Below are 15,562 nucleotides of genomic sequence, written 5' to 3'. Positions count from 1 at the left end.
TCATGTCCACTCACAAATAAAAAATAAAAAATAAAAAATAAATAAAAATAACGCATATTCAATAATTTGCAGAATTTCGGTTCCCCCACCAAACACAATGAGAGATTCAGACGTTTAGAAACACTAAAAAGTGCAAGTGCCATTCCTCCAACTTGGGTCAATCTTTTAGAAACCCCCTTCAACCCACCATTATTATTTTCTATTTTTTTTTAATCAATAAACAACATCACAAAGTAACCTAGACGTGTAGCTGAAGAAGCATGATCGCATTTAGCCATTATATTTGTCACTTAATTAGATACTCGGCATGTTGTATTGTAATTAAAAATCTTCTAATTTTGTCAACTAAGTTGTGTTTGTCTACAGTTTAGATGACCAGAAGCTTCATATATATAGGTTGGTATATTGTAAGACTGTAACCTATAGGATTTGATGACAAATCTAAATCAAGATCGTTAAACTACATTGCATGTGGCTGGGTGGGAGGAGGACATCGCACATTTCTTCAAGTGCGAATATCGTCATGATGACCTACGTATCATCTTGACTAAAAGTTCGTCAAACAGAAAACCGTATGGTATAGATATCAAATAAATAAACTCAATGTGCTTGATTAAGCTAAAATAATGATGATGAAAATAAAATATTTGCTAATCGATTTTCAATTAGTTGGTTTTTAGCGGATATGATTCTAATTAAAGAGGGATGGGACCAAAATAGACAATAATTTGGACAAAAGAAAAAGGATAAATATATATATATATATAACGTTCGCACGTTATTATTGTGCGGACGCTATGTATTTTCTATTATCCCTCTTTACTTTCTTCTCTATTTACAATGACATCCACACAATAATAATATGCGGACATCCGAATAAGAGAATAACTGAGGGACACTTTTGTAGGGCCCACCCCGTATTGTATTTTACTAATCCAAACTTTCTATTTTGTAGATACTCATTCAAAGATCATCTCTACAAAAAATCACTTGAATCCAATATCATTTAACCACTTAATTGAATTATTGAAATTTTAGTATTTTCTTGAAGCACCATGTTCATTAATTTTGTAGGACACAATTGAATTTCGAAACGATTTCTGATTTATCTAATTTTTTACAAGGATGATCTATAAATGAAGACCTAAAAAATAGATGGTTTGAATTGTTGAAAAAAAAATTCGTACAGTACCCTAAAGGGTATCCCTCAAATAAAATTATTTGAAAAATCCTTTAATAGAAGGAATATTGTAATTTATATATACATAAATCTTTGACATGATTGGTCATTCTATTTCTATCAGAAAAGTGCGGCATTAATGTCATAAATAACTGGAACGGCTCTACGCAGCAACATGTTTTCATATTAGGGATGCGCCGTCAGCCTAACTTTTAAGTTAACATCATGACTTAATAGGGAGGGAGGCTATATACTAAAATAAGGGTTGCTCATTAAGTGATTGTGATAAGTATACTTGATCCATATACATGTCCTATTCAACATTGTGGTATTCAAAAGAAGGTGCTTAGTGAGCTAATCATGGGTTAATTGGGTTGCTTACTCATTTGTTGAGGTGCGATTTCGTTAATCAGTTGGTTACTTAACTAACACATTGTTGTTAGGGTTCTTTAGTTAGGCAACTTAGTAAGGAAGTGATGTTGATTGTATTGATCTGTTCTTCTTAGAAATAAAGTTCATTTTAGCCATGAGGGCTAATTTTGTAAAAAGGAGCTTCCATGACGTATTGACAAATCATACACAAGAAGGGAAGCTAGCTAGGGCACTCATTTGAAGCCCTCATGGCTAAAATTTTGGAGCGTTCAAGACTTTTCGATTACAAACTTTCTTTGGATCTGAAGCATGATCAACTATGCACAACGGTTGTCAATCACGACGACTTATTGTTGCCTAATAATAATGACATTGATGAAATTCCAAATCTGTGTAAACTCAACTTTTCAAAATTGTCAATCTATTATAAGAGCTTGTGATTTTATTTTTCTTTCAGAAAAGGCTCCAAAACTTATAAATACAAATAAAATTTATATATTACCATGACCACACATGGTAGAGCTTGTCAACCTACTATTGTGATTTGTATCGTAGTGTAATGAGAAAAAAATACTAAACGCATATGTATCGTAGCGTTAAAAATGTATTGTATACATATACGAACTCGAGGGTTATAAGAAAATTACAGTGCTTCATAGTCCAAAAATTTGAGAGGAAAAAAAAAAAAAGGAGAAAATTTCAAACAAGCCAAACACAATATTGTTTCATACTTATCATTTTCATGCTCTTATTAGCCTTCCAAATGTTTCTAATGTATACTTAGAAACATTTCTAGCTAATTACAGGGATACTCGCATTGACACGGGACATATTGAAAGCAAAGCCTATCGTCACAAATTCCAACACCTGCAGGATGTTTGTTTGCACATTTTTTAGCACAACAATCTCGTTTGCAGTCATGAGTGCAAGGACCCAAACCATCGTTGCATGTCTTTTGTGGTGGACAGTCGTAAAAGCACGTGCACAAGTTTGATTGGTCACACGCTCCCTTGCTACCAGGATGCTTCTCTAAGCATGCTTTGTTGCAGTCAATGCCTTCACAGGAGGAACCCACAGAGTCCAAGCATGTGTCCGCCTTCACCAACATCCCCAATATTGCAACTGAATCAATATCATCATCACAAAATGGGTAAGCAATTAGGATTTTTGTCGTTGGCAATCCATATATATATGCGTTTCTAGCTAGCTATTGATTGTGTGGTATTACTCTCTACTATGTCCGATGAAGTTTTCAATATGTATTTCTAATTAGCTATCCGTCGAGTGGTTCTATACTTCGGTATCTACTTTGGATGTTGAAATTTTAATATAAAAAATAGTACAGCCGCGCGGCTATACTCAGAGCGTTACTTGTTTGGTATAGCCGGTCGGCTATACCGGGTTGTTTAAAATTTGATTTTTAAAAATAGTATAGCCGGGCGGCTGTTCTGAAAAAAAGTATACCTATTTTGACATGTGGCGCCTAATCGCTAGGCGGATCTCTTTTGTTTTTTAATAAATAGTATTGCCGTCATTTTTAAAAAAAATATATAGCCATCCGGCTATACTATTTTAAAAATAAAAAAAATAAAACCCGGCAAATTTCGCTGCCATATACCTATGGCGACGAACCTTCATTGGGAAATGTATTTCATTCTTAAACATTACATTTTATATTTAAAAAATTATTCACGATTGACTACTTTGCACAGCTTGAAGATCATGTTATATAATCAGGCCATCTTATTATTATAACTTAAGTTGTGTTATAAAAATAAAATAATCAGAGTATGAAAAGTATCACTGAATATTAGGAGTAGAATTGTATTTGCACTTGTGATGTTTACACTGACAGAATTTCCTCTCAAATATAACTCATTCTCTTTTCTTTCCTCTCACTCTTCCTTTCGTTCCTCTCTTCTTTGTTGGTGTGTTCTACAATTGAATGAGCAAGCCTATTTATAGGCAAATTGGATGGTTTCATTACCCAACATCATCATTAATCTTTTGACTATTATTTCCTTCTTTTCTTTATGTGGACTTCACCACTTTCTTTACAACAAACTAGACTTCTTTTTAGCTTTTTTCAAACGCAACTCGTACATGAAATGAGTCAAATGAACTTAATGTTGGATAAATAAGTTTGAACGCAATGGCATTTGACTTTTTTTTTTTTTTTCTTCTTCTTTCTACCATAGTTAAGAAAGATGAGGGGATTTTCTCAAACACGCTGTCAAATGGACATGAAATTCAAACCTAAGATCACTAGTTTTTAAGTCAATGTCATTTTCAATTAAACTAGACCTCATTGACAAATGATATTCGTCTTGATTCGAGTCATTTATAGCCATTTTTGTTGTTAGCCCAATGCTAAAGCCACAGGCCCATGTTGGATAGATATGGGGGATGTTCTATAAATTTGGGCTGTCAAATGATAAAACTAAAAAGTCCATTTGATTGCTGGTGAACCACAGCGGTTAATCTGAGGTCGCGCCGAGAGGGATTTGCATCAGAGAGCAGTCTCACTACTGTTAGACAAATTTGATCAGCTATTCTTTGTTTAGAAGGTGTAAAATTGATGGCAAACGGAAGCTAGTCAAAGTGAAAATAGACTTTGACTTACAAATCAGTGGTATCAAGTTTGAACTCACATGACACCTTATTAATGTGTGTGTTAGAAACCCCCTCTTTATTGTAGCATAAACTATTACTTAATACTTTTTTATATATAAAAAGTGTAAAATTGATAAATAAATGTTGTACGAATAGCATTGTTCGATTTTATCAAACTAATGACTCAGGTAGACTCCCTTGGACTTTATGTGAGAGTTTTTCCATCAGACCCTACCAAAAGGGCCACAGATTTGATCTTAAATTGACATACACTTCTCGATCAAAGCCTAAAATTAATGCACCAAGCTTTAAGACCCTTGACTCATAGCCACTACAAAATCATAGAAGAGAATCTGTACCAAGTCTTGCGATTTGTGGAGAATCTTTGATGGGTTTAGGCAACTCTTTGCCTAAAGAAATAAATATGAAAGCTCATATTGAAATCTACACTCTGCGGGCAGTAAAAATGGAACACCGATTGTTTGGTAAAAGCTAATTTTTTTTAAAAAAAAAATGAAATATAAACTGGAAATATGAATGATGAAACGACATCGAGGGCCAGGGATTGATTTGATAATAAAACCATCCGAAATTGCATATTGAAAAACAAAAACAAAAGCAAAAAAAGATGCCTCCAACAATCAAAATATTGAGAGTGGGGACAAGAGGCAAAGAGTGACATGACCAAAAATAGCCGTTATTGATGAGGACAAAACATGGATGATGATTCAATCGTGAGTGGCTTTGTTTGTTATGAAACACAAACGTGAATTCAGTTTTCTTTCTCTTTACCTGCCTGCCTGCCCTGCAACACCAGAGGGAAAAAGGACTTACTTTTCACGGTTAGAATGCCACAAGTGAGTCTTCAAAGTGAGTAAATTTGGAAACAGCACGGGGACAAACCTGTCTACACTCTTCTGGGTTGGTTTTTGGCCTCTCTCCTTTTCATAAGCAGCAGAATCACAAGCATGGGCTCAGACATGTTTCCCCAGTCCCTTCATCAATAATTCACTCTTTCTCTCTCTCTCTCTCTCTCTCTCTCTCTCTCTCGCACTGCAAAGCACTATATATATTGGTGCTCCAACTTTTCCCTCTCCAAGTATAGCAAGTTTTCATTTCAGCTGTATAAATGATGAAATCTTTGTACATCATCATCTTATGTTTCCTCATCGCAGTTCTCTATTTTTCTTCCCACAACATCAGTTCCTCTTCTCTGGCTTTTCTCCCTGGAAGGAAACCCATGAGAAAATTAAGCATGCCATTGACCAACAACAAACATGTCTATCAAAAACTCAAGGTAGGTTTTTCTTTCAAATAAATGAATAATATTCTCCTTCCAAATTTTCAGGCATTTCAGAAAGTTTTTCCTGAGAGAAACTTGACCTATTATATAAGGTCCGAATTGGATCTGTTCTCAGTTCTCAGACAGCATGCCAAATTCTATTTGAAAATGAATCCTGCTCAAGCATGTTATTCACTTTAGAAGACACAATGGGTTAATAATCATGATGTGCAGTTCCTGAACAATCTGCTAGTTTCAGACATATTATTTTCATTTTCGAGTTTGTAGCCTACAACTATGTAATTCGGTTAAGATAATTTATCTGAACTTTTTCTTACATAAATAATTGTCTTTATATTCTACTCTTATCCAAAACCATCATTGAGGTTGTGCTACATGCAGGTCATTGATGGAAAGTCAGAAACATCGACGGTTGAAGAAATTCCTGTAGCAACTAATTATGCAAACAGCAACAGCGATTTAGACGAGCTTATTTATCACATTGATTACCATGGAGTGACTACTCATCCAACACCCAGACATCCCAAGCCATAGACTCTTGCTTAGCCTTCTTGATTGAGATGTATGCAGATATGTATTTATATATCTCATCAATACATTAAATATGGGATAATCGGAAAGAACAACTGATGAAATTTGTCCTTACTATCAGTGCAGTATTCATGTTTCTTTTTATCATTTCCCTTTACCTACATAGCTGTTGTTCGGAAGAATAAAATCCTAGTCAAGAGTGATGCATTACATACCTTTGAGCTGTAGTTATAGAAGGCGATGACACTTTAACCATAAGCTGGTTACATTTGGTATGAAGCTGGTTCATTAACATGTTGAATCAGATTTCAATGTGCAAGAAGTAGCTGATCCATTCCTGTCCATCAGGTTCTCATGGTGTTGGAACTAGCTATAATTGAGAACAGATAGGTGGTAGCTAACATGTGAGGTAACTCATAATTCATAATGGAGTGAAATCATTCCATTCATATATTGCTTTCTGGCCTTCCTATATTTCCCTAGCAGTATCTTATAGCTCTCTATTGCATCCTCAAATATCACCTCACTACTAAACCTAGATCTTAGCTGCTGGAATGCAGCTTCTACCTTGTCTTTGTGTTGAATACATAATGACAACAAGTTTTTCATTCCCATCAAAGGCATATACTGGTCATGATTTGGACTGCTTTCCTCCTCCAGATTCAGAGATCCAAGCCATCTAATTCGTTGGAATGGATCTTTGTTTTTATGAACTGCTAATTCTATGCTCGTGAACACTTCCAAGAAGTGTGACTCTGTATTAATTTTGTCAATCAGCTGACAAAAAATGACTCTCTGATTCAAATCAAGCCAATTAAGGGTATGTGATTGCGAAAAAACTGAAGCAACCAAGCAAGCCTTCCGAAAGGTAGAATCAGAATCACCGATCATCCCAATGGCACCATGCAACAAATTCACACATATATCATGAATAATTCCAGACGAAGACTCAAAAGAATTATGAGCTTGTTTTTGGTTCTCGTTCCAACTGAAGAATGCAACATGAATAAATCCCTCCCACCTGCATTTAAAAATGAGAAGCAGAGTATGTGAGAGAGTGTAGCAGGGTTAATACTAATCTTCATCACCATATATTTATTTTTTCTTGTGATTTCAGATTTATCAATTTATTTGAAACAAAGTGGTTTTTTATAAAAAAAAATCCAAGAGTGAAAAAAAAAAAAAAAATAGAGTCTAATGGGCAATACTTAAGTGGATTAAAACTACATTTTGACCAAACATTGTACGCACATTCAAATTCAAAACAGAATGACAATCAACCTATGTGAAATAGAGATGAACTCACAGAGCAATAGCTTAGATGTAATCGCAGCAAAATTAAAATACATTTTCAATACGTGTGTGCTTGACTTATAGTAATCACACACATCACAGCCTGGTGGTAAACAATAATCACGAAGTATCAATTTGATATTCACATGTGTGCACGTGTATGTGTAGTTTCATTGTATTATTCTATGTAACGTAGATTATGACACATCTTTAGTGTTAAGGTAAAAATTGAAATATACTCCAATATTACATTAAATAAGGCACGTCAAGGCATCAGCTTTACCATGCACATGGGGTCCAAGAACTTGTCTCTCTGTCTTGTAGAAAAGATGTCTACTAATCGATACCATATGATTTGTTCACGAATGTGGATCAGCCCACATGCATTGTTGAGCCTCAGAAAAATATTTCAAAGAAAAATTATTTTAGGCAATCAAAATATTTTCCAGTCTATACAGAAGACAGTCATATCAAAATGTAACAGAATTATTTTGACGTGTGCAAGGACCATAATATCAAATTGGCCTTTTTGGAGAAATTTGAAAAAATTGTATGAGCTGAGAGAGAAGGTGGAGTTGGGACCGAGGGGGAGACAGAAAATTTTAAAATCAAAACATCAAGTATAATTTCACAATGTATCACTGATATATCAATGATACCAACTTGAACCATATGACACCATTAGGCCACAACAGGCAGTATTTCAGAATTTCATGACTATCTACTTCACCAACAGCATAGAGACAAAGAAGCAGATAAAAAAGCTTTATTGTCAATCAAAGAATTAAAGTTCACTAGAACATAAAATCCTTGTGTTCTTGGCAATTCCAATAGTTTGTATAATTGACCAACTCTTGTGATGACCCAAGTCTCATTCTTAATGATTAACAGATCAAATTCCCTTGCTGCAGAAAAGTTGTACCCACAAATGCTTAGGACTCAGTGATTGGGGTCTTGAGGTAAAGTGGATAGGGATACAGTTCCCAAGACAGTTACTAGCTCATTCATTGAGCATCCTTGAGATGCTAATAATCTGATTTTTACTGGTATTAGAAGTATAGGCAAGCTCGGTATTGAAACAGAATATTATTATTATAGACATATACAAAAAACAAAAGTACAAGATATTTTGTGATAAACAGGTAATGTTCATGCACACAAGACATTTAGAATAGGCCACCCATCTTATTGTATAAGTTGTAGGTCAGGCATTGAATCAAGCGTCATTGCAACATGCCCTTATAATCCTGAAAAAAATTCCACCTAAGAGGAGGAAAAACAAATAATTCTAGAGACTATGTAGCTGATTTATGATTTAAAAAAATATTGTTTGTACATACCCTCCTCCTACTCTGCAACATAATGAATCATGTATCTACCAAATAAACATCCTACTTGTTAATGTTCTATCAATCATATACTGGCCCCAAAACAACATACCCATTAATATTTTAATGAACAACTAATTAAACAAATAATATCTGCAAATGCACAATGTTTCATATTACAAGGACGAATGGACTCTAAACTAGAGCAGTTCGTTGCAACTTTGAGATCAGTAACCAGGTAATCAATGGTCCTATATTTGACTCTCATGGACTATGCATAGGATTTGCAAGTCATTTCATGCATATATTTGATAAAATAAGCCAAGGCTGTTGCATTTAAGAAAATTGATCATCATTAGATATTATTTTATTCTCAACATCAATTCATAACTTACTCAAAAGGAGGTTCAACCTCGATGCCGAGTGTAAGGTGTAAGGAATAGCCATCAGATCCATCAAAACTAAGATTTTCAGTGCATGCCTCATGAAGAATACCTCTTGGAATATACAAAATATCACCTTCCCTCAGCAAAAATTGTTTGCATTCAGCCATTGAATTCTGAACTTCTGAATCATGTAGCCGATCAAGAGTATCATACAATCGAGGTAACTGCACATTTGATTGAGGAAAAAGTCTCCATTGCTTAGTCCCAACAAGTTGGCATATAAACACACAATGGTCATCGTAATGACGAGCCAAGCCTTGGGAATTAGGTGGTGTCAAGTACATATTGGCACCAACTGATGGCTGACCAAAGAGAGATGCTAATTCATTTGCAATGGCAGCAAGATTCTCAAAGCGAAACTCCATTCCACGGAGTGCAATTGTATAACCCTCTTTGTATGCTTCTTGGCATTTTAAAACTTCCTCAATAGTAAAGTAATGGGGATCTTTTATGCAGCAAGAGTTCAAACTCTCCTGAAAGAAATGCACCTCCCTCTTCAGGTGGCTGTCTGTTCTTAGAACCCGAACGTCCTGCTGGCAGATTAGAGGACAACCCAATTTAATTTTCACCTCTTCCAGGAAAGTAAGGATGTTCAATTCATCTGAAGAAATAGGAAGACAAGAAACCATCTTCGGAAGCATAGAAGAAAGAAAGGAAGGAAATTTTCCTGTTGAGTTTAGCAATCCTACAAATGGACCAAAAATATCATCCTCCTCAACTAAATCCCCTTCTGACAGCCCCCGTCGCACAAGAAAGGGTGACACCTCCCAGTGGTTCGACATGAAATCTTTAAAACCAGACTCAGAGAAACCAAATATAGCCCTTTCAACCACATGAAAGGGCAAAGGCTTGGTACGGTGAGCAGCACGAATGGAAAGCCTAAACAGGCTTTCAGCCATATGACTTATTCTAATGTTGCTAATGTACAAGTTTTCCCCTTGTGTGGACTCCAATGGGTTTTTTTGTAACATCTCATTACGCACTTTTGCCCACAGATTTCTCATAAAGGCAAAGAACGCTTGGGAGAGGTTTGTTGGGATGTTCTCCAATTGTTCAATGTTACAGGTGTTGATAAGAATGATTGCAGCGTTAAGAAGTAGAACTGGAAGTTCATCTTCCTCAAACCCAATATTCAGAGAGGTAATACCTTCACTATCCACAGAGACAGAGAACAAAGACACTGAAATCATTGAAGATTTATGAACCTGAAGAAACCCAAAACTAAGATCCTATCACATGTCAAGTCAAGTAATTGAAAAAGAAGAAAAACAAACGAAAGCGAGATTAGTGTCAGCATACTCACAGAAGCCTGGGAAGTGCAGATGAATGAGCAAAACGACGTCGTCCGACTGAAGTAGTGCACAAATCCAAAAGGGCATGGCAGGCAGCCACTGGAAGTCTGGTTTTGGAGCTACCCAATGCGGCTAGCAAGCCATTGATGATGCCAGCATCGGAAGAAATCCTCTGGTTCATGTCCAAGGACTCGAGGGCGGCGGACCCCACCATCTCGGCGGCACGGGAAGCTATGGTGGGGGACTTGAAAGTGAGGAGAGCTGGGAGAAGAGAGAGGATGGGATTGGTGAGGGAGTTTCGGAGTTTGTTCAGGCATTTCTTGATTAAGGGTCGGAGGGAGTTGGGGTTTGGAGACGACAGAGCTGCCAGTACGACAGCGAAAGCGGCGTCGTCGCTAATGTCATCGGATTCCGGTTTCCTTTTTCTTTTGCTGCAATGCTTCTTCATTTTTGTTCAAAAGACGAGGGATTTGACAAACAGCAACAAAAGACCTTTCGTTGCTTTGCTTATTTTGTTCGTTTAGTTAGTTTTCTCTTTTCCTGTTTTGTTTTGGGCATGCGTTACTTATTTGGTGATGTTTCATTTTATTTTTCTATCATTCTCACCAAAATTAGCCCGACAATATATGCATTTTTTTATTTATAAAAAACATTGTGTTTATTTATTGATTTGGCTAATCTTTTTGTAGGGGGGACATTTGAATGATAACCTAAAAAATGAATTGTTCGGATCATGAGATGAAAATAAAAATAGAATGGTTTCATCTTGTCAAACTATATCTCATCTTTCTAAGACATCATGTTAAGTGTATGCATTTTGAGTTTTTTCTTTTAGCTTCCCTTGACAATATTGTAATAAGACATACATTGTAATTACCCAAGCTCAAGTTTATATTAAGAATAGTTTCTCTAAGTGTTCTTATCTGGCTGCTATCTTATGGAAGATCAATCATATTGGCAAAGGTAATTTGTGCATTGCATCATATTGCATTCATTAGATTTCTTAAGATTATGACTAGTCATCTTGTTTTCGTATGACTAGTTATACTTTGCATCTATAGGATTTCCAACTCATTGATTTCCAACTGGATCCTAACAAACTTTTTTGTCCTATTCTACGAATTTTCTCAGTTGCCATGTGTACTATTCTGACCTAAGAATTTTTGGGTAAAAGCCAAATGATTCCTCATTTGGCAGCCGGCAATTTTGAGGTGAGGTTTTAAACAGGTTTCTTCCATCCTTTTGCTCTATTTTCTTCCTAAAGAGAACACCACTATTTTCATCTATGAGTTTTCTAAATTGATTTTTCGAAAATTGCTTTTGAAATATGAAATTTGCATCTAGATAGAACAAACATTCTTTCATATACATCTAGGTCATATTCAAGATTGATTTCTTCAAGAGTATGGTTTCTTGAAGAAATTGACCATTTTTCCTTGAATCCAAAATTTGGTTTCTGTCTAAGTTTGAGCAGGCTAGCTGGTGTCATGGGATGACAGAGCTGAAGAAGGAGCTGTCATTGTCATGAAGGACTAAGCTGCTGATTTTGCTAAGTTGAAGAAAAAGATTGCACAAAGGAGTATAGTTTATCTTCCTAAATAGATTTAGGATTTCTTGAGCTTGCTTGTTTTTCTTTGTAATAATCTTCTTTGCTTAGTGGATTGCCTAGTCGGTTGATGGACCCAGTTTTTCTCAATGGTGGGTTTCTGGGTGAATAATTTATGGGTTGCAGCTTTGTTATTTTTTGGGTTTGTGTTCTTGCAGTTGATTAGTCATCATTATATGATATTTGTTGTTTACTTGAGTATGATGTTTTCACACACGTTCACCATAACTGTTGCTATCACATGGGATGCCTAGATTGACAAGTCCTTCTGAGTGCCTAGGTTGTCACTAGTAATCTTCTAAGCTTGCAGGTACAGATTATTATGCTCTATGTGTGTGTTCTTGGTTATGATTTTACATGACTAGCAGTTGACCAATCATAAACATATTTGGTTAAAGTTCAAAGTGTGTAAAGATTGCAGTGTCTGCTTGAATAGCATTTAGATTTACTCCCCTTCACCTAAGTACCAATTTCACATCACATTCTGGTCTTGGCCCAAAAAAAATTGTTTTAAGATTTTGCTCCACAATTAGGCATAATACAAGCTAAGAGAAGGTAACCCAAGTTCTCGGTGCCACATCTAAGTGAAAGTTTGATGTTTAGTAGACAGGAGCACTAGTCTCACTAAGTGCCAATGTGACTATTTTATCCATGAGAAAAAAGAGAGGAAAACGTTATACTGAAATACAAACATAACGTTCAAATCGCAGTAGAGGTGAAGAGGCAGACAGCAGTCCATCAACTACAAGAACAATTTTATCCAAGCGATCATTCTCTGTAAAAGACTAAAATACAGTAATCCAAAGATCAAAAAAAAAACAAGCTAAATGCAAAAGCGATTGCTATACTCCCCCACATGTAAGGGAAGGAGTTATTTCATAAGCACTACATTCAACTTCTCTTCGAATTCAGCTACCAGTTTCTGATCATTGATGATTCAATTTAAAGATCCTCCCTATGCTGGACCTCAATGCCCAGAAGCTTTGCCAGTTCTCCACTTTCATATGCTTCAACAGTATCTAAAAAACAGCATATTTATCAGTTGTTAGCAATTCCCTGGTTTAATCAACTTTCCAGAAACAAAGAGAATGATCACAAAATATTTTGAAAGGAAAACCAGTTACCATCTGAGCCCCCAATGTACTTTCCCTTCACCCACACCTGTGGTACAGTACGCCTCCCAACAAGCTCACCTAAAGCATCTTGGATATCTCGACCGTCAGCTGAAAGAAACACATTGCCATCTCCAATCAATAACTAATCGTGGAAATGGTACATGTTATATGCACATAACACAGGCACATACGCCTTCAAATTTCAAAGAAAACTGCATAAAGCTGTCAAAAGGGTGCTGCTACAAGAAGCATTTTTGAGTTGGCAAACTACTCTCCTGAAAGCAAATTCAAGCTAATATCTCACATTCACAACCTGCAATCCTGAAAAGCAAATTCTAAGCACAAAATCTGGAAGTTCATGCAAGCTTGTACTGTCTAGTAGTTATAAGATTGAACAATTAATGCACCTTCATACAACTCAACAACAAGTTTACTACTCTAATTAGGTGTCATTTCATCAAATTGGTTTCTACCATAAAGTCAATTTTGCACCAATCACATATTTCAGCAACAAGCTCCTCACTTTTTTATGTCTTTTCATGCACAGTTTGACAGAATCGGTAAGGTTTAAGTGACTATACCTCTCTCATCAAGCTCAACTACATAGGGTACTTGGTTCAACTCTTTAAAAACAGATTTTGCCCTTTTACAGTACCTGCAAATTACCCAAATAAATAAAAAAATTAGGGGGAAAAAAAGCGAATTTAATGTATACAAGCTCAATCTAAATCACAGACAACATTTTTCTTGTCTTCTTCAGTGTAAAACCCAAAATTCGATTTTTAATAGTCATTTCTTTGAAACCCAGAAGCCCTTCAATGGCAACAAAATCAATAAAGGCCTCATTCTACATAAATCAATCGAAGATTTATTCTATTCCAGATTATTTTTAAATGAAATTAGGAAATGGGTCTGAATTAAGTCAAACAGATGATGTGCATGCAAATTTACAAGAAATAATGAAAGGAAATAGAGTGGAAGAGAATACGGGCAATAGGACTTGGAGAAGATGGCGATCTTGTTGGAATCGATGGTCTTCTTGATGAAGGCGATGGAGTCGGCCGAAGAAGGCGATGATGAAGACGAAGTAAAGGTCCAGAAGAGAGACGTTGCTAATATAACTGCGGCTGTTGCTGATAGCAAACTCTTGCTTGACGCCATTGAAGGTTCGGATCTCAGGCGCTGCACACTGAAGCGCTTTTCTTAAGACTATTCAGAATCAGAATTCTATAGTTGGGGAGAGCTCCCGGTCTTTTGCTGTAAGCCTGTTAAAGTGACGGAGCAGTCGAGTGGCTGTGAGATGTCACGGGAAGTTCACGTGACATCAGTCTTTTTTGTGGACGAAACGTGAGATCAATCTCAAGGCTTTCTTTTTTCAGTTTTTTTCATTTTAACGTAATTATCGGCATTTTTTCTTTGATTATAATCTAAACTACTTTAAATTAATATAATTTATAGGAAGGAGATTCAAACTTAAAAGCAAAAGGATGGGCTCACTTTCCTGACCAATTGGCCTAACTCACGTATGAATATTAGGGCTAGTCAATGGGACGGGCTTTAAAGAAGAGAGAGAAAATATCGGGTCGGGTTTTTTTAGAAAATTCAAAACCCAAGCGCGACCTATAAGCCGGGCTTGAGAAAGCCCATCGGGCTAGACCGAGCTAAGTCCAACGAGCCGGACCTAAACGGGCCCTATTTCATTAAAAAAAATCATAAACTTAATCATAAGGGCATTTTAGTCCAAATTTGAGATTAAACTCACTTAATTCCAATATTTTCACATCAAACCAAATTCATAAAACACCCAATAAAGTCACACAACTTATAAGATTTTCCACAAAAATAATAAAATCAAGTATTATTTTTTAGGTTATTACATAATTAGATCGTAATACATTTTAAGAAATAATTTTTAAAAAAAAATAATAAGTATAAAAAAAATATTTTTTTAAAGGATGGTATGAATAAATATGCAAATATTTTGTGATGTGTTCAAAAAAAGCGTGATTATATTTGGTGGTACGATTATGTTTTGTGATATGATTATATTTGGTGATGTGATATGTTGTTTATCTTATATATATATATAATTGTTGAATTAATAATTGACACAAATTAATGTGCTAATCATCTAATTATAAACTAGGAATGAGTAAAGAAAAGTAAATGAAATGAAACAAATTATATATGTGATTTAAGTAATATAATCCTAAACCTAAACTCGTATTTATACATAATTATATATGTATGCGAGCCTAACGGGACGGGCTTTTGTGGGCGGGCCGAGCCGAGCTTTCTTGGACTTAATCGAGTCGGGCTTTAGACACCCAAGCCCAAGCCTAGCCAGACCCAAGGCGGACCGGGCTATCTCAAAGCCCATAACGGACCTGACAGGGTAGGCGCCTATTAGCCCATGAGTCCGCGGGCGAAATGATGAGGCCTAATGAATATACACAGTTGAAAAAATCAACAAAATTCTTTCA

At 35.8% G+C, this 15,562-nt stretch overlaps 2 protein-coding genes and 1 long non-coding RNA gene across 3 annotated transcripts; 1 reads left to right on the top strand and 2 right to left on the bottom strand.

Annotated features, from left to right (window-relative positions):
- Nucleotides 4,577-10,904, bottom strand: LOC109946833. The gene is made up of 5 exons (XM_020555796.1): nt 10,370-10,904; nt 9,016-10,287; nt 6,215-7,020; nt 5,069-5,391; nt 4,577-4,970 (listed from the first exon to the last, which is right to left on the bottom strand). The coding sequence occupies exons 1-3, from the start codon at nt 10,804-10,806 to the stop codon at nt 6,414-6,416; spliced, it is 2,316 nt and encodes a 771-aa protein (XP_020411385.1). The 5' UTR covers nt 10,807-10,904; the 3' UTR covers nt 4,577-4,970; nt 5,069-5,391; nt 6,215-6,413.
- Nucleotides 5,154-6,146, top strand: LOC18793923. Its single transcript, XR_002269920.1, has 2 exons — nt 5,154-5,462; nt 5,850-6,146. It is a non-coding gene; the product is annotated as an uncharacterized LOC18793923 (long non-coding RNA).
- On the bottom strand, nt 12,592-14,364 carry LOC109946805 (glutaredoxin-C4). Its single transcript, XM_020555656.1, has 4 exons — nt 14,068-14,364; nt 13,661-13,734; nt 13,089-13,187; nt 12,592-12,983 (listed from the first exon to the last, which is right to left on the bottom strand). The coding sequence occupies exons 1-4, from the start codon at nt 14,238-14,240 to the stop codon at nt 12,907-12,909; spliced, it is 423 nt and encodes a 140-aa protein (XP_020411245.1). The 5' UTR covers nt 14,241-14,364; the 3' UTR covers nt 12,592-12,906.

The sequence above is a fragment of the Prunus persica genome, chromosome G1, assembly GCF_000346465.2.
Source record: "Prunus persica cultivar Lovell chromosome G1, Prunus_persica_NCBIv2, whole genome shotgun sequence".
Taxonomy (NCBI): domain Eukaryota; kingdom Viridiplantae; phylum Streptophyta; class Magnoliopsida; order Rosales; family Rosaceae; genus Prunus; species Prunus persica.
The sequence above is the reverse complement of the archived record's forward strand: the minus strand, read 5'-3'. Positions and strand labels throughout refer to the sequence as shown.